The following is a 26,521-nucleotide window of genomic DNA, read 5'->3' on the forward strand; positions in this document are numbered from 1 at the left end:
TGATCTGCGCATTTCTGTTAGCGTCTTTACCACCCTAAGACCACGAGACATGTTTCATTGATTTGCTTGTTTGGATTGAATGGGTTTTTATTTTCCAATGAAGTGTTATATCATCAAGATTCCTTGAGTCCAAAGAGAAAATTTCATGTTTCGTTTACTACTCAAATTATAACAAGAAAATTAGACACGGTAGTATTGAATCAGCGGCAAAAGGATGCCTGTAGCAATTGGTCAACTGTGAACAAGTAACTTAAATTTCTCAAGTCCAAAGAAACAATTTCATGTTTTGTTTACTACTAAAATTACAACAAGAATATTAGACACGGTAGTATTGAATCAGCGGCAAAAGGATGCCTGTAGCAATTGGTCAACTGTAAACAAGTAACTTATATTACTTAAGTCCAAAGAAAAAATTTCATTGGTCAATGAAGTGTGGTGTGACTGTGGAAGTCGAAGAAATTATAGCTCCCACTAGGTTTGGATGAAGTTTCGAGGACACGGGTGTTTCGCAAATGGGCTGTTTTGTGGATTCTTCCACTTCCGGAGGTTGAGGGTCGTTGGCCTTTTCGGATCTTTGTGATGCTTCCACTTCGGTGTCTTGTGATGCTTCCACTTCGGTGTCAGGTTTTTGATTCAGGCTATGTTGGCTTGCGGCTGCTGCTGATCTATGGGGTTCCTCTGATTCCTCTTCGATGTTTGACGAGATGTTCGTGTTGTTGCACGATGTTCTGGATACATGAGCTGAGGAACGGAGGTAAAAGATTACAGGCTGTAGAATTAAATATTTCAGTTGTAGAGCCAACAGCTTTGACGAAGCAACTGTAAAACTTGGATGTTACGTGGTGCCGTTGCAACAACGCAGGTACTTCGCATTGTACGTACTGGAGAAAAATAATTGTTTCAGGTTTAGTGAAGGTTATACTACTTAATTGCGTAGATTTTAGGCTGCAATTTTAGCGATAACATAAATATTCGCTTATCTGTAAAAGGTGGTGGGTACATTGTTGAAGAGACTGTGTCGGAAAAACTATAAAACGAGGGAGGGAATATTTTACCCCTTATCTATCAATTTCATCAACATCATCGGTGAGAGAGGGAGAGCGGTGGAAAGGGATGCGGGTTGGCGGCTCACGCATTATTCATTCAGATATTCCTTCTTCGGAGAGTCTTCCCTGTCGCGCATCCGTTGAGCGTTGAGTGAGTCGTCAAGATGAGGACATCAAGATACGGTCAACTGTAAAATCTGCTCTCAGTTGTGGCGGACTGGAAGCCATTTAATGATTTGATAAATTCATTTCCGCCGTCTTCAGAAATTACTCGGAAGGAATGAATTTTTATGTTATTGAGCTCGCCCACTCGGGAGAACTCTTTGCGATCGATTTCTTTTAGCATTGGTAGTGTCCGTGGCGACGAATGGATGGTTCTCGTTGCCGTCGGAGGAACGGCCAAAATCCCATTGATTTCAAGGTCTAAAAGTTGAATTTTCGCGGGTTACAGTTTTCCTCCGTCGAACATTTCCGTTCCCTCATTCAACTGAGGATTAATTGTTCCTCGTTTGCTACACTAGAGAGCAGCACTTTCCAGTGGCCGAGCATATCATAGCATGTTGCTATGGTTTTATATCAAATAACCTAATTGTATGTTATCATCCTCTTATCTTTTCAATGCAGTTTTTGTGTGCAGTTGTACTTGCAATTGTTATTATTTCTTAAAATAAAAAACATGGTGACCTCGACGTGATTTAATAATTTGTTCAATTAATTTTAAGTTACTAAGACTAAGATTGAGATTTGCGCATAATTAATGGATAATCCTTAAGATTGCCGTTATTGGTACCATAGAAGGTTAATTAACCTCAAAATAATTGCATGCTTGAGAGCTCGGTTGAGACTCGCATTGGGATCCTTTCAGAGTTTGTTTAAACCTCATATTAAGAATGCTTTAGGATTCGTTTGAGCCCCTCGCATCAAGAATGCTTGGGAATTCGTTTGAGCCTCGCATTTAGAATGCTTGAGAATTCGTTTGAGCCTCGCATTGAGTTTCTTTAGAGTTCGTTTTAACCTTAAAATACAGATGCATGAAGTGCTCTTTCGAGCTCCGTGCTATTTATAGTGCGCGAGGTGCTCCATTGAGCCACCCCATACCTACAAAGGCGTGATGTGCTCCATTGAGCCACTCGCATACAAAGGCTTGAAGTGGTCTCTCGAGCTCCACGCTAAAATTCAAGTGAATTCCTTTTCAGCTCTTAGTGTATACCATAAGTATTGTGTAAGAATTATGGCAGAAACGTTCCTCCAAACCGTGCTAAATTATAGTTTCTTTGAACTCTGTGCCGATAAAAATTCAGAATTTCAGACTGCCAGCTTAACAAAGTATAACCTTAATTCAAGTTGGCGACTTGATTTAAAAAAAAAAATTAAAATTAAATCATATGGTTTCATTACATTGTTGACAAGTTAAGAAAAAGCTTATCAACGATGAAAGCCAGAAACAAAAATGCGATGGCAAAAATAGCCATTGCAACATTTGCCGCAAAATCACATTCATAAAAGATAATTCCATTTCTCTCTCTTTATTTCTCTTTATTTATTGTAATGTGAAAAATTTGTCATATGAAATTACGTCATAACATTTTGCATCGGCATGTAACCTCTGATAATTGGGTAAAGATTCATTTAATACATATACAATTTCAGAAAAAATCATTAATAGTTGTTAATAGTTTCCCAAAGGCGAGCTCTCCAACACAGTAGTGTTGGAACCAGCAGCTTGTTTTCCTTTCCAAATCTCTCGCTTGTAATTTTTTTCCAGTTTTGACGACTTGCGATCCTTTTTTGGTTGAATTGTTCGTAATTTTAGCTTAAAAAAACATACTTCTCTTCAATCGCCTCGTTTACTTTGTGTGACAGATACTCTTACAACCTCTGATTTTTAGATACTCTCACGCCAAAAAGATCAAGAAGATCTCATGTTAGATTTCGACTTTTGAGCGTTATTTTGTTAAACTAAGTAAACATGCACAAGTTGAACACGGGTTGTAGTTACGAAATTTTTATGCAAAGACTATTTAGACTGCGTTTATCAAGAAGGAACTACGATTTCTGGCTCGTAGATATAAAAACCTATCTGCATAGGGAAACTCATGGCTTATATGTTGTTTCTGAAATGAGACAGAAATTCTAGTTCCGAATTGCATTTGGTCTATTCATGAAATACAAATAGGCTGTCCACCGAAGGAATTGAGTTATCATGCATACACAATACTAACACTCAAGCAGCGCCATATCCCTCTGCCCCTAAAAACTTTATATAATTTGGTATTTTTACAGGGTGCTTATCTGCTGTTTATTTTCACAAAAGAAAGCGTCATCTTGGAATATTTCTAGCACTGCCGGTTTATTGTTCACTTGATAGATTTGTTTTATTTTTATGTTGGAAATTTTTTGTTGTCACTCTATGTGCGTGCTCGGTTCTGAAAAACTGATTTTGCATATGAGAGTTTTAGCCGTGTATGAAACAATTACTGGTTTTAGAAAGAACTTCACTTATTTGATTGAAAGGTCCAACATTGAACATTTCATCAAATTTCTGAAATTTGATTTGGTAACGTGAGTGAAATGGGATGAACAATTATTGCTTCCACCGCATTGATCAAATTCATATGGCTTTAGGAGGAGTTAATTACATTGCTTGGCGCCGCTTCTATTTCTGATTGTCCTTGCCAGCCCGATTGTTGTCGATTCCTAAAGGTTCCTGTGTTAGTTGCCTCACACATTTCATCGGAAAAGAAGCTTGGGCCAGGTCCCCAATAACTCAGACTATAAGCGATAATCTGTCCCATGGGAAGGTAAAGTCCTTTTGATTCTGCTACGCTGTCATATGCGAGGCTTCTCTTCCCTTCAGGCCCTTCAAATATACTGCTTCGGTGCATATCTTTCAGCACCATACTGAAGAAATTAAGTCGAGGTCCACCGGCATCCATGGACTCCTCTACGTACTCTTTCTCTTCATCACTCCAATCTTCGTCATAATCCACATTATCTGTGAATGTGACCCAAATTTTATTTCCAACAGTGAATTTATTTTGACTGAACCCAATCAAGGTTGACTAAAGAGGTGATCGACGGTTAATAAAGAGGGTCAGGTGGTCCCTCGTGGACCAGACCTTTCCAGCCCATGCCAACCCTTGCCGGCCCTTCCGAGTCCTCTCCAATCCTTGCCAGCCCTTGCCTTCAAAAACTTATCACGCAACGTGAGCGGTTTCTAAGCAGCAATAGTTGTTTGCTGCGGTTGATCATACTCATTCGGTTTCAGTAACTGTTGCATATACGAGTAAATTAACGAACTATTAGACATGGTTACTCATGAGCGAGACAAGAGAGTCTAACGTGTCCATTAGATCAAACCACTCGCTCGCGTTGAAGTTTCAGTCAAATAGCGCTCTAAAATAATGTTTGTTATATTTCACTAGGTTTTCGGATCCTGCTGACTTTATCTCAGGTTTCGAAGTACCCAGCTTTAAATGAGGGGAAAGCTTTGTTAAAATAAACTTCGTTAATTTAACAAACGGAACTTTTATGCATGACACGAAACCTTGCGAAAATAATGTAACTTCTACCTACGTTTGCATACACTTTTTTGAAGGGGGAAGAGGGGGAATTACGTTATATTTTGCACCCATCTGTAATTTTTTGATGCAAATTTTTTTGAGAGTGCGGCTTTTTCGACGATTTACTGAAAAACATTTCAGATCAGTTTCTGCAGTCAAACTACCGGTTTATTTTTATCCGCTTGTTCATATCCAATGTTTCCTATTCTAACTAATTTTACAATACAGAGTATTCAGAAACTTAAGCTAATAGCTCATCCTGCATATCTACGTTTTGGCTTCGTCCGTGGAATTGTGTAGAGCCCACGCGACTTTTAAAGTTCAAAAATAGAATCATCAGCCGTTTTCACGTGAATTTGAGTGCTTGTTTATATCCAATGTTACCTATGCTAACTTTTATAATACATAGTATTCAGAAACGTGAACGAATAGCTCATCCTGCATATCCGCGTCTTGACTTCGTTCGTGGAATTGTGTAGAGCCCACGCGACTTTCAAAGTTCAAAAATAGAATCACCAGTCGTTTTCACGTGAGATCGAGTTGTGTTTGTCGATAATTCATCATCGATCAGCGAAAAAACTCGCAACTCCCATCACACCGACTCGAGTCACTCTCCCGCGACGGTAAACAACATGCACTCAGAGCGAAACTCGAATTAACATTTCCGCGTATCCAGGCACTTGGCTGAGGTTTACCGCCGCTTTTTTCCCCCGTTTCTATAAGCGAGAGCCATGCTTTCAAATCGGCGGTCTAGTAGCTCAACCGAACTCTACACTAGCTACGGTTTCGCGCGGTCTTTCGTGGCAAAGGGCGCCTGGCGGGGATTTTCACGTGAAAAGTTTTGAAAGTAAACATTCCTAGCCCACACACCCGAGTTGCCGAGGCACCAGTGTTTTTCTCCGCGAATCCACGTCGAACCCGCACAGTGGGTCGAGTTAGCGAGAGAGGTCGGACACAATTTAGAAACTTTAAACGCTCATAACTCCGTTCATACAAAACTTTAAGGTTCTAGAAGTGGCTCCGTTGGTTTCCTCGAGAAATTTTCTTCCAGAAGCACCCCTCAAAATTTAAAATGTGACGAAATCAACATCGAAATTTGCAGTTCTATTCAAAAATTTCATGTCCGACCCCTCCAATCGACTCGATCCACTGTGCGCCGCCGCTAAAGGAAGAACCGGAGAGACTCGCATGATGTAATGCCAACGATTTCGGATGTGTACGATTCGAGCATGCGAGCGTACGGAATCCCCCGCTTCTCCGCAGTTATCTTTCCTCCCGAGTTTTTTTTGCGGACTCGTAAATTTAATTCCGCGGTCCAAACTTTTTCCGCCCCCCCCCCCCCCCCCCCGCGCCGCTCCTCCAAGTGACTAAACGCGGCCATTATTCAATGATCGTGTGTTTGAAGGACTCCGAGAGTGGAGCGAGTGGAGCGAGTGGGGATGAATTTGCCTGCGCGGATAAAAATGAAATTGTTCCGCCGCACCGTCGACAATTGTTGCGGTTCCCGTTCCCGACCGGAACTGCGACTTGTTCGTCGGGACGAAACTCCAGTTCGTCGAACGGATATTTCCATCCCGCTCTTATCGGGGCGGTATAACTAACTTCCATCCGACAAACTGTTCTCTGGATGTTTTTCGTTCGTTAATCAAGTGTTGAAGCAAAACAGGTCTCCGCTATGTAGGATCATTCAACTGTATCCTTCAGTTCAGTCCGAAATGCTTTGAAATACAAGTTTACCTGTTTTATTTAAATCATACGCTTTTGTTCAATGAGGGAAAAGCCCAGCTGTGTCACTTGCCCTCGAGCTTTGGAGAAATTTCATGAAACGTCCTATGAGGACAAGTTCTGAATAAATTGCATTTTACAAGGAGGAACCCAGAGCATTCCAATGTCGCCAGGATTGGGCGACTTATATTCTTTGCAATACAATTGAGATGTTGCATGTGTGAGGAATTTGCGATTTGACTGTTGATTCTTACGTAAGAGTTCGCGAGAAACACGATGGTGCCACTGGTTTTCTCTGAAATCAACTCCCAAGCTCAAAAGAAGCTCTCAAATTGAGGCCAAAATGGAGGGGATATCCCACGCTATCCTGAGAGTCCACATCTACATCAAGACAAACTCTCCATGTAAACATAGGAAGCAAATACATTAGCAGGGTTGACACTTTATTTGGGGACTCCAAAACTGGAAACACGGCATCACTGCTAATGTAATTGCTCCCTATCTTTGCATGGAGAGTTTGTCCTGATGTAGAGGTGGACTCTCAGGATAGCGTGGGATATCCCCTCCATTTTGGCCTTAACTTGAGAGCTTCTTTTGAGCTTGGGAGTTGATTTCATACAAAACCAGTAGTGGCACCATCGTGTTTCTTGCAAAATTTTACGTAAGAATGAATAGTCAAATTGCTAATTCCTCACACATTCAACATCTCCATTACTGAAATCATACAAAAATTTACCAAAATAATTTTTGTCTGGAATTTATAGTTAATTGAGAGAGATAAAACTTGTTTAGATGATCAGATGCAAGGTTTTCAAAAGTGGACTATCCCAGCGACATTAGAACCCTTTTGCTTCCCTCTTGCAAAGCGTAATCCATGTGCGCTTGAAAATTTCTCATTTCTTAGGCTCGTTTTCTGAATTGTTGTTCAACAGAAATCGAAAAAGACAAACAAGCGAAAGAAAATTCAACCCGGAATGAAGTCCTCGGTTGAGCAGTGTTTTGGAGGGCCATTAAGTAAACTTAATCCGTCACTATCCTATAAACATTAAACTCTTAACACTCCTTCTATCCTAGCGACATCAGATGGCTCTCGGTTCCCTCTTGCAAAACGTAATCCACGTGCGCTTGAAAATTTTTCACTTTTTAGGCTCGTTTTCTGAAATAATGTTCAACAGAAATCGAAAAAGACAAACAAGTGAATGAAAATTCAACCCGGAATGAAGTCCTCGGTTGTAGCAGTGTTTTGGAGGGCCATTAAGTAAACTTAATCCGAGAACTTCACAATGGCGGAGCCGGGCTCTCGCGGATGTTGTTAAATGATGCCGCAAACTCTGCCTTCTAATAAATTCCCTTTGTGATGGGCGTGAGGACGCTGGCGCGGCGTCTTCTACAATGTTAAGATTGTCTCATCCAGCGTTTGCAAGATGAAACGTCCCGCGGAAGTCTCGCGATGATTGTAACTGAGATTAAACGCCGCCGCGCCGCGCCGTGAAAAGATGGCTTTTGATAAACGAGCGTGGCCATTGACGGAGCGAGGCGAACCCGACGCCGCGCCGCACAGTGAAGCAAGTCAGAGGAAAAGGCCGAACATGAAATGGAAACTGAATACGCGAAGATTTTTTTATCAAACAAAACGGAGATGTCAGAAGTGGCTTCATTGGTTGCCTCGTAAAATTTCAATGTATAGGGTTGTCACATGCCGCACTCAGAGAAAGCCGGTGAAGCGATGTGGGGTAACAGAACAGACTGCTGAGCGCCGGGCTAGAGACTCAGGCCACATGCCACAAATGAAGAAGGGATGAAAATGAACAAGAAACACAAAACTTTAGTTGCGGCGTGACCAAAAATTTAACTACAGAAACATTACCGACTCGTCCGATGAAAGATGGGGGGTAATCCGCAAGGATTACCCCCAAAAAGGGAAAAATATCGAGAGCAAACGACTTACTCGCACATCCAGGAAAAACGAGCCAAAAACGGACTGAGAGCACTCTCGACCAACCAGAAAGCAGCACCTATGGCGTCACTTTCTGGGTTCGAGAGTGCTCCCACGGGATTGGCTGCCGCCTGGAGGGCGCCGAATTTGATAAATTTTAAATTTAAAGGGGACCATACGACACCGGGAAATGTCGGGGAATTTTAAAAAGTTATGGAAAACCTGTAAGTGTCAGGGAAAATGACGAAAGTGTGAGGGAAAAATCTTCAAATCACCTTCATTTGCTTTCTCGAATGGGTTTGACGTTTCGGACAACAAACTTTGCCTGAAAACTATTTCTAACTGTGTGTTTTAAAATCTGACATTTTTTCAATTGTCAGGGAATTTCACTAGAATCTGTCCGGGAAATCAGGGAATTTAATTTTCTACATTTTGTGGCAAGCCTGCATGTAGGATCCCCCTTTTAAATGCATAATTCGACGGAAAATACATGAAATTTGAAGTTTAAGTGAAAAATGTCAAAATCCGATCTATCTGAAGCCGCGTTCCACTGTGCGCAGCGCAGCGCCTTGCCGTCTTTTACCAGCCTCTTGCATGCGACACTCCGAGGTGCTCAGATGTTTATCAACACCGAAAAGGCGAAAGTTCATTCTTATCGTGTCTGTCACTTCCTTAGATCCGCCACTCACATCCCTGATACTTTGTACAATTCAAATTTCACCCAGTTATGCTACTCCAACTGCTGGAGTCATTCAGAGTTTGCCTGTGCTGCTCTTATAGTTAAAATCACTCGGAATGCTTTGAAACAGTTTTGAAGGCTGGAAGTATCACCTCAGTTTAAGTGATTTTGACTGACATTTAGAAGGAAGGGGGTGAAGATTTACCTAGAGTTACATTTCCGTCAAGATAGTGAGATGCGTTTGATACATTTTACGTTGTGTATCAACCAAAATTTACTGTTCCTTTCGAAAAAGGCGCAATCTGAAACGAATGTAAATTCCTTCACATTTCGAAGAAGTGATTTTCAGGTCCACGTGCATTTTTTTATCTTATTTTCCCAATCCACCTTCCCCTCCTTTTTTATGAAAAGACACAAACAATTTCAAAACAAAAAATTACCTGACTCCAAGGTTGAATACGTTTATAACCTCATCGTCAATACGAGGGCTGTCCCAAAAGAAACCGGACTTTTGTCATAGAAGGCGAACCGAGCGTTGTAATGAAGTTTTCTTGGGCTTGTTTGAAAGCTGATAAACCACTGGAGATGCTTGTTTTTACAGAATGCAAAAATTCGTCTTGGTAAGGAAACCACACGCTTCGGAATAAAGGAAAGTCAAACTCAAGTTGCGATTTTTGTCTTTATTTCAAGAAAAATTTAGATACATCTTAAGAAAAACCCAGGTTTTAAGTTAAAAACTTCGTTGCTCTCTTATTCAAATGCTTAAGAATAAGGAAATTAACATTTTAAGCAGCTTACCAAGTCATCACCTATCCCCTTCAAAATACTCGCCAGCTTTGTCGATGCATTTTTGCCACAGTTTCTTCAATTGGGAGAAACACTGTTGGAAATCCTCAGGTTTGAATGATCGCAATTTCTTCAAGGTGTTCTCTTGAATTTCCGGAATGTTTTGAAAACGTCGACCTTTCAAGGTAGATATAAGTCGCGGAAATGCGAAAAAATCACAAGGAGCCAGGTCAAGTGAATAAGTGGGATGAGGGAGGACACTCATGGCATATTCTTTGCACAAAATTCGCGAATTTGGAGAGATGCATGGGCAGGTGCATTATCGTGATGCAGAAACCAGGAATTCTCTCTCCAAAGCTCGCGCCTTTTTCTGCGGACATTTTGGCGTAATCGTCTCATAACACCATTGTAATATTCGCGATTGACAGTTTCACCTTGAAGGAATTGCGATCATTCAAACCTGAGGAGTTCCAACAGTGTTCCTCCCTATTGAAGAAACGGTGTCCAAAATGCATCGACAAAGCTGGCGAGTATTTTGAAGGGGATATGTGATGACTTGGTAAGCTGCTTAAAATGTTAATTTCCTCATTTTCAAGCATTTGAATAAAAGAGCAACGAAGTTTTCAACTTAAAACCTGGGTTTTTCTTAAGTTGTATCTAAATTTTTCTTGAAATAAAGACAAAAATCGCAACTCGAATGTGACTTTTCTTTATTCCAAAGCGTGTAGTTTCCTTACCAAGACTATTTTTTGCATTCTGTAAAAACAAGCATCTCCAGTAGCTTATCAACTTTCAAACAAGTCCAAGAGAACTTCATTACGACGCTCGGTTCGCCTTCTATGACAAAAGTCCGGTTTCTTTTGGGACAGCCCTCGTATCTCTACGTGTACTAAGCATTATAACAGGAAATGACGCCGTATTAGTCCATTTCCTTCCATATGTAGCGTGCTGCTAAATATCAATTAAACAGTTGCGTCATTTTTGGTGTTAGTAGACTGATTCCGTGGCTACGTCATGGTTCATTTTTATTAGAACACAAAACTTTGTGTCTGATTCGCGCCGTGGTGGTCTGGTGTCTGCAGCAGACGCATTGTCTGAGTTTTTTTTTGTAATCGAAATTTTTCGTATTTAATAAGACCTTAATTGATCGATGACCTGTCACTTATTAAATCGTAATGACTCAACACAATTGACTCACACAAAATTTGTACACAAGGCCATTCATTTTGGTCTTGAACCTCTGATATCGATATCGTATCGAATGGCGTGGTCACTACATCAGTCTATAGAGTTCCTTGAGATAACGAAGTAAATATTGATAGTGTGATCAGGGCCTATGCCTACTCTGCCATGGTAAGAAGAACGCCGTATGAGGCGTATGAACTTTCGTTCGCTGTCAAATTTATTTTGGTAAAATGCGAATTTTCAGGAAAACTTGTTAAAATTTTCCTACTAATTTTTCAGAAAATTTTTTTCGCAATGTGATCTAAATTATCAGAAAATTTCAGACAGAAATATTCATTATTTGTCTCAAAAATCAACATTTGAAGACAGACATTTGGCCACGGAAAAAAAGTTGGAGGTATTGCTGGATGATGTGGACATTTCCAATTATTTGTGGTAGCACCCGAATTAATTATGGTATGGTAGTACCCCTATAAATCGGTAACTAACCCAAATGTTGCGGGACTACCCTAACTCATAAATGTCCGTATCATCCAACAAATTAGGGTAGTGCCATAATTTTAGGGGATAACCCCTGACACTTTATCCGTGGCAACTCTCGGATGTTCATACGGCGTTTTTCCTTAGCACTGCAGTGCTTGTGCTCACTCTCCGATGGAAACATTGATCTTTATAATAGTGTTTTGAGCTTTTAATAACGGTATATTGTTTTCTGTTGTGTTGCAGACTACGGTGTCCGAGGCGCTCGGGGAATGAGATGGGGTGCGTGCGACGACTTCGCGACGTCACGGAATTAAAATCATCAGACTAATGGAATCGGGTGGGCTCGGGCTGGGCCCGGATTTAAATGAACTCTTGGCCGGAGTCATTAGTTTGAATTAAGGGGCATGAGATATGTGCCGCTGGAGTTGCTCCGTTGAGTGCCTTGGTCGCCGTCGCCGTCTCCGTCCCGGAAGCGGAGCCCTCGCCGCGGGCCCCGGCGCCCCCGGCCCAGCCAAGGGTTGAGCAAGGAACCAGAAACCACCAGCCATGGTCTCCTCCACGCCCTCCTACCTCTTCCTCCTCGTCATTTTTCTACTCTCCTTCTTCGTACCCGACAATGGTGAGTTTTCTCCTTCTTTTACTGCCTCTTTACAGGAAAACTCGCACGGCAACATGGTATTTTCAGGGATTCTTGGGAGACCCTCACACTGACATGCTAAGAAAGAACGTCGTATGAAAAATCGAGAGTTGCCAAGTTTCCTTCGATACAATGTTCATTTTTGAGAAAAGTTAAAAGTATTCTTCCTTGAAATTTTCAGGACTGTTCGGTGGAAGTGCGAGCAAAATTTTCAGAAAAATTGGAAGTAAAATATTCGTAAGTTTACTTGGAAATTTGTGTTTTATCGAAGGAAATTTGGCAACGCTTGCAGGCTCCTAATTTATTTAAAAGAAAAAATTCAACATTTTGTAACAGGCGGTATCATTTGAATAAAATGTGAAGATTAGGAAGATTATCGGTCGTATTTGAGTCGCTCAGTCTTTGTCTTTTTCATCATTTATCACTGGAATAACGTTGTTGACCTGAGAAAGGAAGGGGATCTTTTCAACTGGACAGATGATTATTGATAAGAACCTTCCATTTTAAAGGAAATAAATGAGTAATTTTTGCAACATGCGAGCAGCAGTCAACCGTCTAGACCTGACTCCGAATTCTATAAGACCTCTGTCTTCTAATAAATACCGCAGCTCCAGTTGATTGTTATCATCAAAGAGATCTCCCAAAGATGAAGAAAGCCTGTTTAAGCTCGTATGACCTAGAGAACGGAACAGGTTGTCTATACAAGTCCGGACTTTTCCGAAATAGTACTGATTTTTTAAGGGCGGTCCGGAAGTACTAAAAAAGTGCTGGAAAAGGTTCCCAATTTTTTTTAAATTTTTTGTCATTTTCGCTGCAATTTCAAATTTTTGAAATTTTTCTAATTTCGTCAAATGGAGGTGCTGAAAAAGGACGGAATTTTTCTGTTGGAGGAGGTACTGAATTTCTCGAGAGTGTACTGAAGAAGTACTGTAAAAGTACTTATTTTTGACCAGCCTGTTTTAGTAGTCTCCTTGCGGAATTTTCAGAATGTATGTAGGCCGATTCCCACAATTTTTCGGTCATCGGCGAGTAATAATCCGTATAGATGAGCTTCCTACCTTTTTGAATCATGACCCCGATCTGTAAAATTGTTATAATACGACCCTTATTGGCCTCGGAGTTCCTGTCGGGGGGTCGCAGCTGCAGGGGAGGGGCAGGGAGTGTCATTTGAGAATTGCCCCAAAAATATTTGTTCACGTAACAGACCTCTTTTAACCGCAGGAGAGGCGATGCCACAAAGTAAAATACACGCAATGCCCAGGGATCAAACGGAAACACAGATACAACAAACTGATAAATATAACGTGTTTACTGTGCGTGACAACTGGAGAAAAGCGCGGAAGCCGGCCGACCGTACTGCCTTGCTGAGGAAAAACGGCGTATCAGCCTTCAGGCGTTGCCAAATTTTCCTTGGCAAATCACTAATTTTCAGAAAAATTTTGAATATTTTCCTGCGAATTTCTCGGATATTTTTGGTTGTAATTTGATCTAAAACTTCTGAAAATTTCAAGGAAAAATATTCCTGATTTTCCTTAATAATAAACATTTCATCGAAAGAAATTTGGCAACCCTCGAATGTTCTTACGGCGTTCTCCCTTAGCACGGCAGCGTATCCGTTAAAAGTTTCGCTGTCGGGCGGCCGACACGTACTGGGCCAGACGTGTGTGGGCACAGCCATTGATTACATGCAAAAGGAGCCAATCGAGCGATGTGTGACGCCATTTTTACATGTTTACTTCAAATGAGCATCTGGGCGGTCGTGTGCCTTCTTTCACAATTGTAATTATTGCTCGTGTTTTGATGTACCAAAACAAAACCAAACTGTTGATACATTTTCGCCAGAATTAATTTTAAAAATGTGCAGTAACTGTTGCGCTTTAGGGGTGAATACTTTACCTTCCGGTGGAATAATGAAATTACTGCAGTTGATGTTTCTTACTAGTCACTTGGTGTTCATTCATGCGTAATGACACATATTTTTGTGACTTTCGAACGACTCAACGCTAGGACGCTGTGTTTAACGCCATTTTGAAGCTTCCTGGATTGTGCGAAATCGGTAAACTCGTTGTGCGGTTCGCGCGATTTTTTTTGTGACTTACGGCTCAATGCTAGGACGCAGTTTTTTACGTGATCTAGAAGATTCCTAGGGGTATGAAAGCGGCAATCCGGTTGTGCGATTCTCGCGATATTTTTTGTGACATTCTTACAGCTCCATGATAGGATGCTGTATTTTACGTGATTTTGGAGATTCCCACTATAGGGGTGCGAAAAAGGCATTTCGGTTGTGCGGTTCGCGCGATATTTTTTGTGACTTTCGGACGACGCAACGTTAGAACGCTGTGTTTAACGAAATTTTGAAGCTTCCTTGGTTGTGCGAAAACGGTCATCCCGTTGTGCGGTTCGTGCGATATTTTGTGTGACGAACGGTTCAATGTTAAGACCCTGGTTTTTACGCGATTTTGAATATTCCTACGGGTGTGAAAACGGCAATCCCGGTTATGCGCTTCGCGCGATACTTTTTTTGACTTTCGAACGACTCAACGTTAGGACGCTTTTTGTAACGCGATTTTGAAGCGTTCCTGGGCTTTGCGAAAACGGTAATCCCGTTGTGCGGTTCGCGAGATATTTTTTGTGACTTTCATAGGACTCAATGCTAAGACGCTTTTTTCTTCTGGAATCGTTCGTTGGAATCTTCAAAATCACGTAAAAAACAGCATCCTAGTATTGAGCCGTAAGTCACACAAAATATCGCGCGAACCGCACAAAGGGTTTACCGTTTTCGCACAATCCAGGAAACTTCAAAATCGCGTAAAAAACAGCGTCCTAGCATTGTGCCGTCAGTCACACAAGATATCGCAAGAACCGCGCAACGGATGTACCGTTTTCGCACAACCCAGGAATCTTCAAAATCGCGTTAAACACAGCGTCCTAACGTTGAGTCGTTCGAAAGTCACACAAAAAATCGCGCGAACCACACAACGGGTTTACCGTTTTCGCACAATCCAGGAAGTTTCAAAATCGCGTAAAAAACAGCGTCCTAGCATTGTGCCGTAAGTCACACAAAATATCGCAAGGACCGCACAACGGATTTACCGTTTTCGCAAAACCCAGGAAGCTTCAAAATCGCGTTAAACACAGCGTCCTAGCATTGAGCCGTAAGTCACACAAAATATCGCGCGAACCGCACAACGGGTTTACCGTTTTCGCACAATCCAGGAAGCTTCAAAATCAAGTAAAAAACAGCGTTTCAGCAATAAGTCGTATGAAAGCCACAAGAACTATCGCGCGAACTTCACAACCGGAATGCCGTTTTCGCACAACCCAGGAAGCTTCAAAATCGCGTTAAACACAGCGTCCCAACGTTGAGTCGTCCGAAAGTCACAAAAAATATCCCGCAAACCGCACAACCGAAATGCCGTTTTCGCACCCCTAGTAGGCATCTTCAAAATCACGTAAAATGCAGCGTCCTAACGTTGAGTCGTTCGAAAGTCACAAAAAATAGCGCGAATTGCACAACCGGGATTGCCGTTTTCACACTCCTAGGAATCTTCATAATCACGTAAAAAATAGCATCTTAACATTGAGCCGCAAGTCACACAAAATATCGCGCGAACCGCACAACGGGATTACCGTTTTCGCACAATCCAGGAAGCTTCAAAATGGCGTTAAACACAGCGTCCTAGCGGTGAGTCGTTCGAAAGTCACAAAAATATCGCACGAACCGCACAACCGTAATGCTGTTTTCGCACCCCTAGCTGGTTGTTGGCTACTTTCCATATATTCACACTACTAAACAAGGCCTGTTAGATACCTTCAGTAGCGTTTTTTGTTTTTTTTTGCATGAGATTTTCAGTCATAGCTGCAGTCTTCAGTATCATAGAAAGAAGTGACGTACTGAAAAAAATAGCTTTGAATCTACTAATGTTTGCAAAAATCGGCTCTTGCAATGAAGCAAAAATGTTTGTATCAAAACCGGCGGTTCCTTTAACTGGTTTCCATAATTCGAGCTTTGTGTTCACGTATATTATCCTGTATCATGAAACTGAGGCGGTAAGTCTCATTCTCTAAAAGTTATCCAGATATCCAGAAGAATAGACCCGTTCTCCCCAGAGGCTTTCCCGAATTCTCTCAGAGACTTAATGTACTTACAGATCATTGGAAGATGTGAGGAGTGAGGAGGAAGCGTGCCTCGTGCCTTCGTTTTGGAGGACGAATGGAACTGAAATTTCAGATCATGCCAATTGAGTTATTTCTCTGCTCAAAAGAGAGACGCCACGCCGCGTCATAACGACCCTTACACAGGCGTATTTAAACCATAAGGTACTATATCCATTATGACATGAGCCCTGCCATGCGTTGGTTCTTATGGGCCTCAAGGCCCATATCACAATTGATACTTTCTGTTGAGTTAAATGCGTCAAATAACACACAGTGGACATTAATGACACAGCGCATGGGCTCCTTAATCTGTAAAAGCAAGAGGTGTGCGAGTAGTCATAGTCCGAGCTCCAAGGAATTTTATCATTTTTCACGTTTTATAACTTTCATTTTCATTTGTGGAAAAACAAATTTAGCAAAATTTTTCATTCAAGCCTACCTCGATTGTAGTCTGAGCATACATTGCTGGCCCTCCTAATACCTTCCACTTTCATTTTGTCTCATTAGGTTCTGAAAGTAAAACAAAATTAGATACATTTGGACCGCGTTAAACAGAAAGGAACCAAGCCACATCAACTATTGCCAATTTTAACTGGGCAATTAAAGTTTTTACGAGAAAACGTTTGTGCGGATCCCTTTGAAAATGTTCAAGGAATTTGCTTCGTATTATGGAGAAAATTCACTGAAATTTGCACGAAAATCCGCACAACTCACGGAGAAAAAAAGTTCGGCGTCAGCTACCGAACTTCGGTTGCCTGTGCCGCTATGATTGGTTCATATGGAACACCAATTATAGCAGTTCACTGAACTCCAGTTCTTCGGTAGAACGAGCCGAAATTTTTCGGTTGTCAGCACGAAGTTCTCGGTCCGGGGAACCGAACTTCGGCTCATCGTGCCGAAGGCTTCTGTACACCTAACCGAAATTCTTGGATGCATGAATCGAAGTCTAGTGGATCTTATCAAGGTTGCATTAAATTCAGGGGGGCTCTTATTGCTCTTAGCCTGGGGAGGGGGCCTTTTACCGAACCCCCCACAAATAAATTTAAAAAAAAAAAAAAAAAAAAAAAATAGAAGGGTATTACAACGCCTGAACAATGATTTGATGGGAAGAAATTTTTGCCTACATCGGGGATCGAACCTAGAACCTACCTAACGCTAATCGAAGACCCTACCTACTGAGCTATGCCGGACGCTTGGGAGGAACGGCGAAAAACTTGCATTAATCTTCGAATTGAACTGTGGACAACCAGGATATATCTAATTTACATGGATTTGTTCGTTATTTTATTTTATTCTATTATTTTACTTCATTTTACTCTCTCTATGGAACATGAAAAAATGATGAAAATTTAAAAAAAAAAAAATCTCAGATCAGATAGCAAGGAAAGGAACGAGGATAGAATACATACTCAAATTATAAACGCACATTATACCGTTATCAGTTCCCAAAGTTCACACCAGATAATATCTTTTGCTCAATTTCAAGGCATTTTTTTAAATGATAACAATCACTGCACTTAGCAAGGTACAAACAAGAACATAAGTTAGGTAGATAGCAAATAGATAATATTAGGTACGAAAGGTCTACTAAGTATATAATTAAATTGAAAGTGCCCAGCATAAGGAACCATTTGTTATCACCAATAAATAAAATATGTACACTCCCTTACACAAATATAATAAATTTAAAATCATATCTACAATTGAAAGAAATCAGAGGAAAGGAGGACTCAAGCTTTCCTACACCGCATCATTCTCTACAAATGTAAAACTTGGCTATAGGCACTGATAATGTTGGCAATAAATGGATCAATTCTCCCGCAGACTTCCAATTCTCTACTCTGTAACCGTTTCCATGAAATCTAGACATAATATTAACACTGCAACTGATAATGGGGCCATGTTAAGTTAGTGCATAAATTTACTTACAGACTTCTCATCCGTGCCAATCACTGTAGCTCCGTAGTCTGCGCTACGAGTTCTATGGGTTGAAAGTGTACATCGAAGGATATTCTGCTAATGATCAAATTATAGTTTCGCAATTTAATTACAGTAAAGAGCTGGAAACTATAATAATGAACGATGCAGGCTTTGATGTTTCGCAGGAGACGAAAGAATAAGTTAAAATAAAATAAATCAAGGTCAATGATAACCTTTCAGCAAATTGGAAACACAAATTCAACTTTGTGAACTTTTCCACATACTTGAGGGTGACTAGGACTAAGCTATACAGAGAAAACCGAGTCATTTTTGGACAAAAGTAAGGTACATGAGATGAGAGTAGAGATGACCGTCTCTGGTCAGAAATTTAAAGTTGAGTATAAACATTTTGAAATGTGCAAATGGGCAATGAACTTTCCCTCTGGCATACCTAAGTCTCGTAAAGTAATTAAACTTCAAACCTGTCTTCTACAATTTGATCTGGATGGTTTAGTTCCTTTCCTAGATTATAAGCGGATAAGCGAAACGATTTTGTAGGTTAGGTCGATAAGAGAAAAAACAATCGAGTTCCGGCACTGAGAGAAGCTATGAGCTGATTTCTAAGTCGATATTCGAAGTTAACTGTATGATTAATGAGTCACTTGAGAAACAATTGTCACTTTGAATTCTACAATTGAGAGAAAACAACAAATGATACGCACTTTCTGAAGTCCAGCCGAGCTGGATCAAGGCATTCAAGCGGACGCCTTTTACTTGCAAAATTTAGAAATGGATAAGAATTATGCTTTCGTGTGTGTTTAAAGTGTACGATAAGAGGAATTCGTAAACTCACATCTCGCAATCTTCGGATCGTACGCACTACGTAGTTTTGTTCCGAACGGAACGATGCACGTCGCGCTTCGCGCACTGATTTGCGGAGTCATCAAATTCCTGCGTTCAGAGACAGAGAGCGCTAGCGTCGTTCCCTGTCTGCTAAAATCTTCGGTCGCTTGATACGAATACCCAGTCGGCAAAACGAAAAACTTCGGGACGGAGAACGAAAAATGCTCAGATCAGCAGACGAAGGCCAATTTGGGACCACGGTGTGTTATGCCGAACACGCCCGCATACGCCCCCGAATATTCAGTTCCTCACGCCGAAGTCGGGCCTACCGAACCGGTCGGCGCAAATCCCCGAACTTTTTTTCTCCGTGCTGTTTTCATGTAAAAAATTAAATTAGCCAATTAAATTTGGCAATAGCTGATGTGGCTTGGTTCCTTTCTGTTTAACGCGGTTCATTTAGCCCTTGATTTTTCTCTTTGTTCGAATTTAGTCGGTTTCTGAATCAACTTTCGTTACACGCAAGTTTTTTTTCGATGATTGGTTCGCAGCGTAAGGTTTCGGATTAAAATCCAAAAATGCTGTAAATACAAAGCTAATTTTTGTATCAAAATTTCAATTGTGAACAAATCATCGATGAAGAGGAAGCAGTATTTCGATCGATGAGAAAATAAGGAAACTGCGAACGTCTGAAGAAAAAGGGGAAAAGATCCGGGGAGGCCAAGTTAACAATTTATGTAAAATGCTGTTGGCCTCCGACGCCAAGTGGATGGATTGCAAACCATGTTTTCGTTTCATTTACGTACCGCAACTGAAAGCAATCTAGAAGAATAAACACAGCCCCGAAACCCAAGTTTATTTTAGGTGTACACGAACAATAAAACGCCGCGTTTTCGAATAAAAAAGTTCGCCGGGGCCTCCGTTTTCGCGGTCGTAAACAATTTTCCGAGGGCCGAAGTCGAAAATTGTGTATTTAAGCAAAGTCGGGGCCTCGTAAAAAGTTGGTGAATGGCAGTCTCAAGTTATGACGGCCGAGCGCGGGTTCAATAAAAATTAAATTCGACATTAAGACAAGCTTCAAGTCGAGCCAAGCCATCAACTCCATCAAAAATTAAAAGTATCGTAATGCGAATGAATGTCGTCAGCTCCGGGGGTACATTTTTACTGCCGGTATTGTGACTCATTTTCATCCTACTAAATGACTGCGCAGTTGAACAATGAGGCAAAATATTCGACAATTTCTCTTCGACAACCAACGGTTTCGTCGGACGATTGTCGACCTGGCTTTTTAAGATCGAGTTAAATTGGTTGCAAGCAAAGTCAATCTTGTTCTCGTTAATTGGCAGAAGCTTTCTTGAAGACCCTTTCGTCGCATCATTGCCAATTGCAACGCTCCAAATGAAGCATCAATCAAACCGCGCATTATCTTTATCGGTTAAATTTTCACTTCCATGACAACGAGTGCTCCTTCACTGGAAAAAAAAACAGATTGGATCTAGAGTCCAGACTCGTAAAACATCGACAAGAAAAAGTACTCTTGATTTAATCAGAATCTAGCTTATATCAAGAACCAAGCCTCTTTATTTAAGCGGATTTCGTCTTGATTCAAGCAAAAATCCGATTGAGTGAAGAGTATTTTTTTCTTTTCAATGTTTTCAAGAGTCTGGACTCTAGATCCAATGTGGTTTTTTTCCAGTGTTATTCTAGTAATTAGCTTGCTCAGCAACAGTTCTCTCTATCAAAGCTGATAAACTTCACGCTCAAAAAGAAATGTAACACAGGGATTAATCACACAGCATTAATCAATATTTAATACCAACAGAAGTCCAGATTTTACATTGCGATTATGGGTTTAAGTTACCGGTTTTAGGAAGAGGATCCACATGTATTGATACAGGCTGGCTTTTTGGCGACAGTCGGTTGATAAATAGAACCGAGTTCTGACACCAAGTAAAGTGTCAATTTTGTGATGATTTAATTCAGTGAGAATTAAAACACACCAAATCGGATTTCCTTCGATTTTCATCTTTTTACTGTTCATTACTCCGTGCTGTAAGGGAAAACGCCTTATGAACATTCGAAAGTTGATAATTTTTCTCCAATGCATCGATTATTTTTAATGAGAGCTAAGAATTTTTTTCTGTGAAATATTCAAATAATTTAAATTTGATTTCGAGTCAAATTCTATGGAAAAATGTGTCCCCTTAACATTTTTATTTTCTCAAGATATTGTATGTGTTGTTATTCTCGCTGATTCATAATTTATGACAGAAAAGTTCTCATGTCGTCGCTCCTTTGACGTAAGGGCGTATCTCAATATCCACATGAACCCTTTTTTACATTTAAACCCATGCTCTCTGGGGCTCACCTGAAAATCGAGATACGCGCTTTCGTCAGAGGAGCGACGATACTAGTCAAGAATAATTCGAGCTTCTCGGCTTCAACTTTTCAATCACTGGATTACATTTTGCAACAAGGAACTACTCTTCTGGTTCTTCTAAAAAAGCACCTTTCTGCTTAGGGAAACGAATGGCGAGTGTGTTGTTTCTAAAATGGGCTAGAAATAGTGGTTCTCTATTGCAAAATGCAATGCAACTGTAAAGTACACCCCAACTTCGTCTACCAATCATTATACTATTCTACAAAAGCACATTTCTGCTTCGGGAAACGAATGGCATGTATGTTTTTTCTAAGATGGGCTAGAAATAGTGGTTACCCTTGTTGCAAAATGTGATGCAACTGTAAGGTTCACCCCAACTTCGTCTACGAAGCATTATACTATCTATAAAAGCACATTTCTGCTTAGGGAAACGAATGGCATGTATGTTTTTTCTAAAATGAGCTAGAAATAGTGGTTATCCTTGTTGCAAAATGTAATGCAACTGTAAGGTCCACCCCAACTTCGTCTACCAAGCATTATACTACGCTGAGACTTTATTAATGCGATGCCTCCATCCATCGGAAGAGGGGAAGAATAAAATAATTAAATTGGCCCGACGCGACGCGAGATTCACGAGTGGCCGGCTTATCCGTTGGAATGAAAATAAATGGACGCCGGAACGTGGGAAGCGAATCGGGAGCGTCGTGGCCGCTACAAAAATGCAATCGAAATATCAAAAAAAAAGAAGAAGGAAAAAACACGGGACGCTACCTTTTGGATGATCCAGAGCGTGAAACTACAGTTATCGCCGCTGTTTACGCCCGAGTTCGTCGGTCTGGCCTCGGTTTACGGATTCAGCTTCCCCCGACCTTTGCGGCCTTGCCCAGTTGCCTAACACACCGAACTCCGAATTATTTCGCCCCGACTTCATCTTCCCTCGATGAATTTCTCACCGAAGAGAATAAAGTAGATGAAAATAAGGAGGCAAGTAATATTATGGAATACCCTGGGGAAAAAAAAAAACTCATTGAATCTAGAGTCCAGACTCTTGAAAACATTGACAAGAAAAAATACTTTTGATTCAATCGGATTTTTGCTTGAATCTAAACGAAATGCGCTTAAATTACGAGGCTTGCTTCTTGATTTAAGCTATATTCTGATTGAATCAAGAGTACTTTTTCTTGTCGATGTTTTTAAGAGTCTGGACTCTAGATACAATGTGTTTTTTTTTTTCCAGTGTAAGAAGTTGGGAGTTTGAATGGGAATGAAGGGTATACACTTTGAAAGTTACAGCCAAAGACGGCTACGTGTTTAGATGTTTACTGTTCATATCCAACTGGGGAAAATTGGGTTTTCAGCCGAAACGTTTTGATTGTATTACGTGTAAATTAGCCTTGTTACCCGTTGTTTAATTTGTTATTATTGTATATATTGTCACGGGCTGCAGGTTATTAAACACATCTCATGAATGGGTATAGTGGCCCGATCGCCCTGTAAGGAGGTAGGGATAGTTTTGAGCTGAACTGCCGTGCGGAGGAAGGACGCCGTATGAACACTTGGAAGTTCGTAATAGCGCCTACAAGACTGCCTGGATACTTCGCGCATTGCGCGTACACCGACTGCAGTGATACTTCCCGCATTGCGCGTACCTCACCCTCACGGCACGGTGCGTACGCGCAATGCGTGAAGTATCCATGCAGTCTTGTAGGCGCTAATCAGCGTGTCGCTCAGGCCGCACTTAGACTGGCGCTGATAATCTTACTCGCGGAGTCAGCGTTCGCACTCATGGTAACGAAATGTTTGCACCCTCGATTGTCATTTAAAATGATAAAAAAATCATGTTTTAAAGGAAAATGTACTGTGTGTTTTGCAAATGTGAAGGTGGCTCCGTGCCAAAAATGGTTGTCAAAAAACTAATCCCTATTTTAAATTCAGTATTTCAATCAGTATCCAGGCAGTCTTGTATGTGCTATCACGAACTTCCAGGTGTTCATACGGCGTTCTTCCTCAGCACGGCATTTAAACTCAGAATTACCCCTACTTTCTTACAGAGCGATCGGGCCACTATACCAATTCATGAGATATGTTTGATGATCTGAAAATTAACTTTGCTGAAGCACAACTTCGCTTCACAGACGAAAATAACGTTACTCTGTAACAATGTTATAAGATCCACCCAACAATTTGATTTCATATAAAGATATGAGAGTGCAATTCCTCACCAATATATTGTCGATTTTGCGCGTAATAAGTAAACAAATCAACAAAATTTTCAGCCATAAAAGCGCGACAGTTTAGTGAAAATGGAATTTTCAAGTGGAAATTTAACATAGATCTTTGAAATTTTCAATCAGTCCCGTTCTTTCATCTGTGATATGAAGAAAATTGATTCATATGGACCTTCAAAGTTAGGATTATAAATTGATGTGACCTTCAACCGTATTGCACCAAGATCATTTCAACATTGTAACGTCAATGTTTACTTTTTCTGATGTTGGCCAAGAATCAAAAACTCAAGCGTCAATCTAACTTGTGCACGTTTATTTTTCTCCATATTAAGGTACGTTGAACCATAGATTCGGAAGCTTGTTCTAGCCGGTCAAAGTTTTCAGTTATTACCTTTGAGGTACGCGTAGAGTTTTCCCCACTGGTGCACATCTTGGGAGCAAAGGTGGAGGAATTTTTCCCAGAGCCAGACGTCTTTGACGTCGGTCCGTATTTTCTATACGCAACGAACGTCAAAGGCTCCTTTTCGGCAAACACCAACAAACGGTGAATGTTTACTCAAATTTACTCTAGTTGAGGGCTCGAGATCAAATAACCGATGTAATTTGATTAGGTCCGAAGTTGGTCTTCGGGCGAGTGACTCCGTCTGATTAGAGAAATTCTAAGTGAAAATATCTCCCACTTTGCTTGCAGTTTTTGCCCTCGTCCTCGCTTTAGGACCTCCCTTTAGGTCCTCTTCGGTTTACAACATTTTAACCCTTTGAATAACTCTGTTTGTCAACTTTAATTCAAGTTTTGTTATTTGCTCATTACTTCAATGCGTTTACAGTCGCTCCTTCCGCCAACTGCAACCGGCTAAATCTTACTCGTACCCGCTCTTTTATATCCTAACTCAATCACTTAACCCATTGTTTTTCTATTTTATGTATCTTCCGTTTTACTAAATTGTTATTTTGAAACTGCACTGTAAAGTCACATGACGACGAAGTACTTGATGAAATCCGCCGAACTTCCGTTTCGTAAATTTTAATCTGGATCTTGGGAGTCTGTTCATTCAATTCCGTTCCCTGGAAGTCTGACAACATTAATGATAAGATAAGAATACATCTTTACGTACGAAAATATCACAAATGTAATCATTTTTGAAAAATTGTTACATTTGATTTTTTAAGAAAGATAAAGATACCTGCAAATTCCTCCTTATTATCTCAAAGTATCGATTGTCATAATTGAACATTTTCAAATAAAAATAAACCATATTCATTCTGCTCTGAGCTCTGAGATCCATAAAAATACATGCTTGGCAGGGCTCAGGTTACAATACATATAGTTTCCTTTTAATTTAAATGCGTTTAATTACCGACAAAATTGTGATTATTATCGTCAATATTTTGAGATATCTCAAGTTTTCTCAGCTAGTTTTTCACCTATTTTCGGCTTAAATTTGGAACTAGTTAAAATTAGATCATCATATTTTATTTTTGAATTTGGAAAGTCTTACTTAATACTTACAATTAGCTCTATCAATTTGGAGTGCACATTCCCCTCGCTCTTATATTACTTTTATTTTTACCACCCTAACTTTAGAGATTGAAGCAATGTAAGGTGAATCAAATCACTTTTGAAGCGGACAATTGATTCAACATGATCTGATGTCCAAATGTTGATCAGTCAGTCTTACGTGTTGCATAGCCAATAGACATACTTTTAAGCACGCCAAAGAGAGGGAGTTAAAGCCTATCGTTCAAGTTGATGAATCGAGCAAACACTACTTGTTGCGCCAATCTTTTGCCTGCTCATCGAAGGTGAGTTTTACGAGGGCGAATGAGCAGAAAAAGTTACTTGTTGCCTCCATCCATTAAGGATCTGCTGTATTTTCGTCGATGAGTCGAACACCATCAACGCTATTTATAGGGTATTCAACATCGTTCACTGCATCCCTCCCAAGCAGTTAACTTCGATGCTTCCGCAATGTTTCATATTTACCGACGTGGGCGTTTAGTATTCAGTAGTGGGGCATAATTTAGATAATCTTCTGTATCAACACTTAATCTTTCATCAGGATCATCGTAAAAGAAAATGTCCCGTATTTTTTATTGAATCGGAGCTTTCGGAATAAAGATTAGAGCAACTTGTTCGGCAATAAATTCGCCCAACAAGATTACAATAGAAAAGGATTATTTTTTATTTAATGTCATCTCCTAATTATTTTATCACCGATAACCGTGCAAAAATGATCACGTACTTATTCGATACGTGCGTCACGAAATCATTTTGGTCAATGTTGATGCAAAATGCAGGTGATGTAAGAGTGTAATGTCGCAAGTGATGAAGACGAGGGAGCCATAACGCGGCTGAAGTATAATATACTAAATGCCCGGAGATGAGTGAAAATTTTATCAAGTCAAAAGCTTCAACTCTCTGAATTTTGGCGAAGATTCCTAGCCTGGCTGTTTTTTTCGCGCTTAGTCATTCTGTGGGTAATGTTCTTGTCACATCAGTCGATCGTTATTAAGAGTGACCTTCGGTCCAAAAAAAAATTAAATTTGCGTTGTTGTTACCAAAGCATAGAGGTGTATTCTACAAAATTTATGTTGTAAAATACGTCCAAACATTTCAAATCAAGCCGACTTTGTGTCGATTTGAAGATCGAATTTCAGGAAACTGACACCTAATCCTACTTTGTCCTATGCAGATTATTGGTAGATCCTAATTTAACTTTACGCTTATTGTTGCGTATTCCTTAATACACTTTAATACGTTCTCAGTGGAATCTGAACCTAATATTTTCCGATCTAATTCGACAAAACTCGCTCTCTTGATAGTTTTGAACCCATAAACTAACTTCAATCTTCCCCGGTCGGCTACATTTATGTTTGGCTGTTATATGTTCCGTTAGTTTTAAGGAGCTGAAATTTTTGCTCCTCCGTTAAGCGGGTTTTTTGCATTTTTTATTT

The 26,521-nt window shown here is 40.4% G+C and overlaps 1 protein-coding gene across 3 annotated transcripts in view; it reads left to right on the forward strand.

The window, feature by feature from the left end:
• Positions 1-26,521, forward strand: part of LOC109042459 (neurotrimin) — a 540,449-nt gene that overhangs the window by 294,740 nt on the left and 219,188 nt on the right. For all 3 annotated transcript variants that reach the window (XM_072299994.1, XM_019059206.2, XM_072299995.1), the window contains exon 2: positions 11,647-12,022. In XM_072299994.1, coding sequence (XP_072156095.1) covers positions 11,950-12,022 — 73 coding nt within the window. In that variant the 5' untranslated portion in view covers positions 11,647-11,949. The remainder of the gene's footprint in view (positions 1-11,646; positions 12,023-26,521) is intronic.

Source organism: Bemisia tabaci, chromosome 4 (genome assembly GCF_918797505.1).
Source record: "Bemisia tabaci chromosome 4, PGI_BMITA_v3".
In the NCBI taxonomy this organism is placed as follows: domain Eukaryota; kingdom Metazoa; phylum Arthropoda; class Insecta; order Hemiptera; family Aleyrodidae; genus Bemisia; species Bemisia tabaci.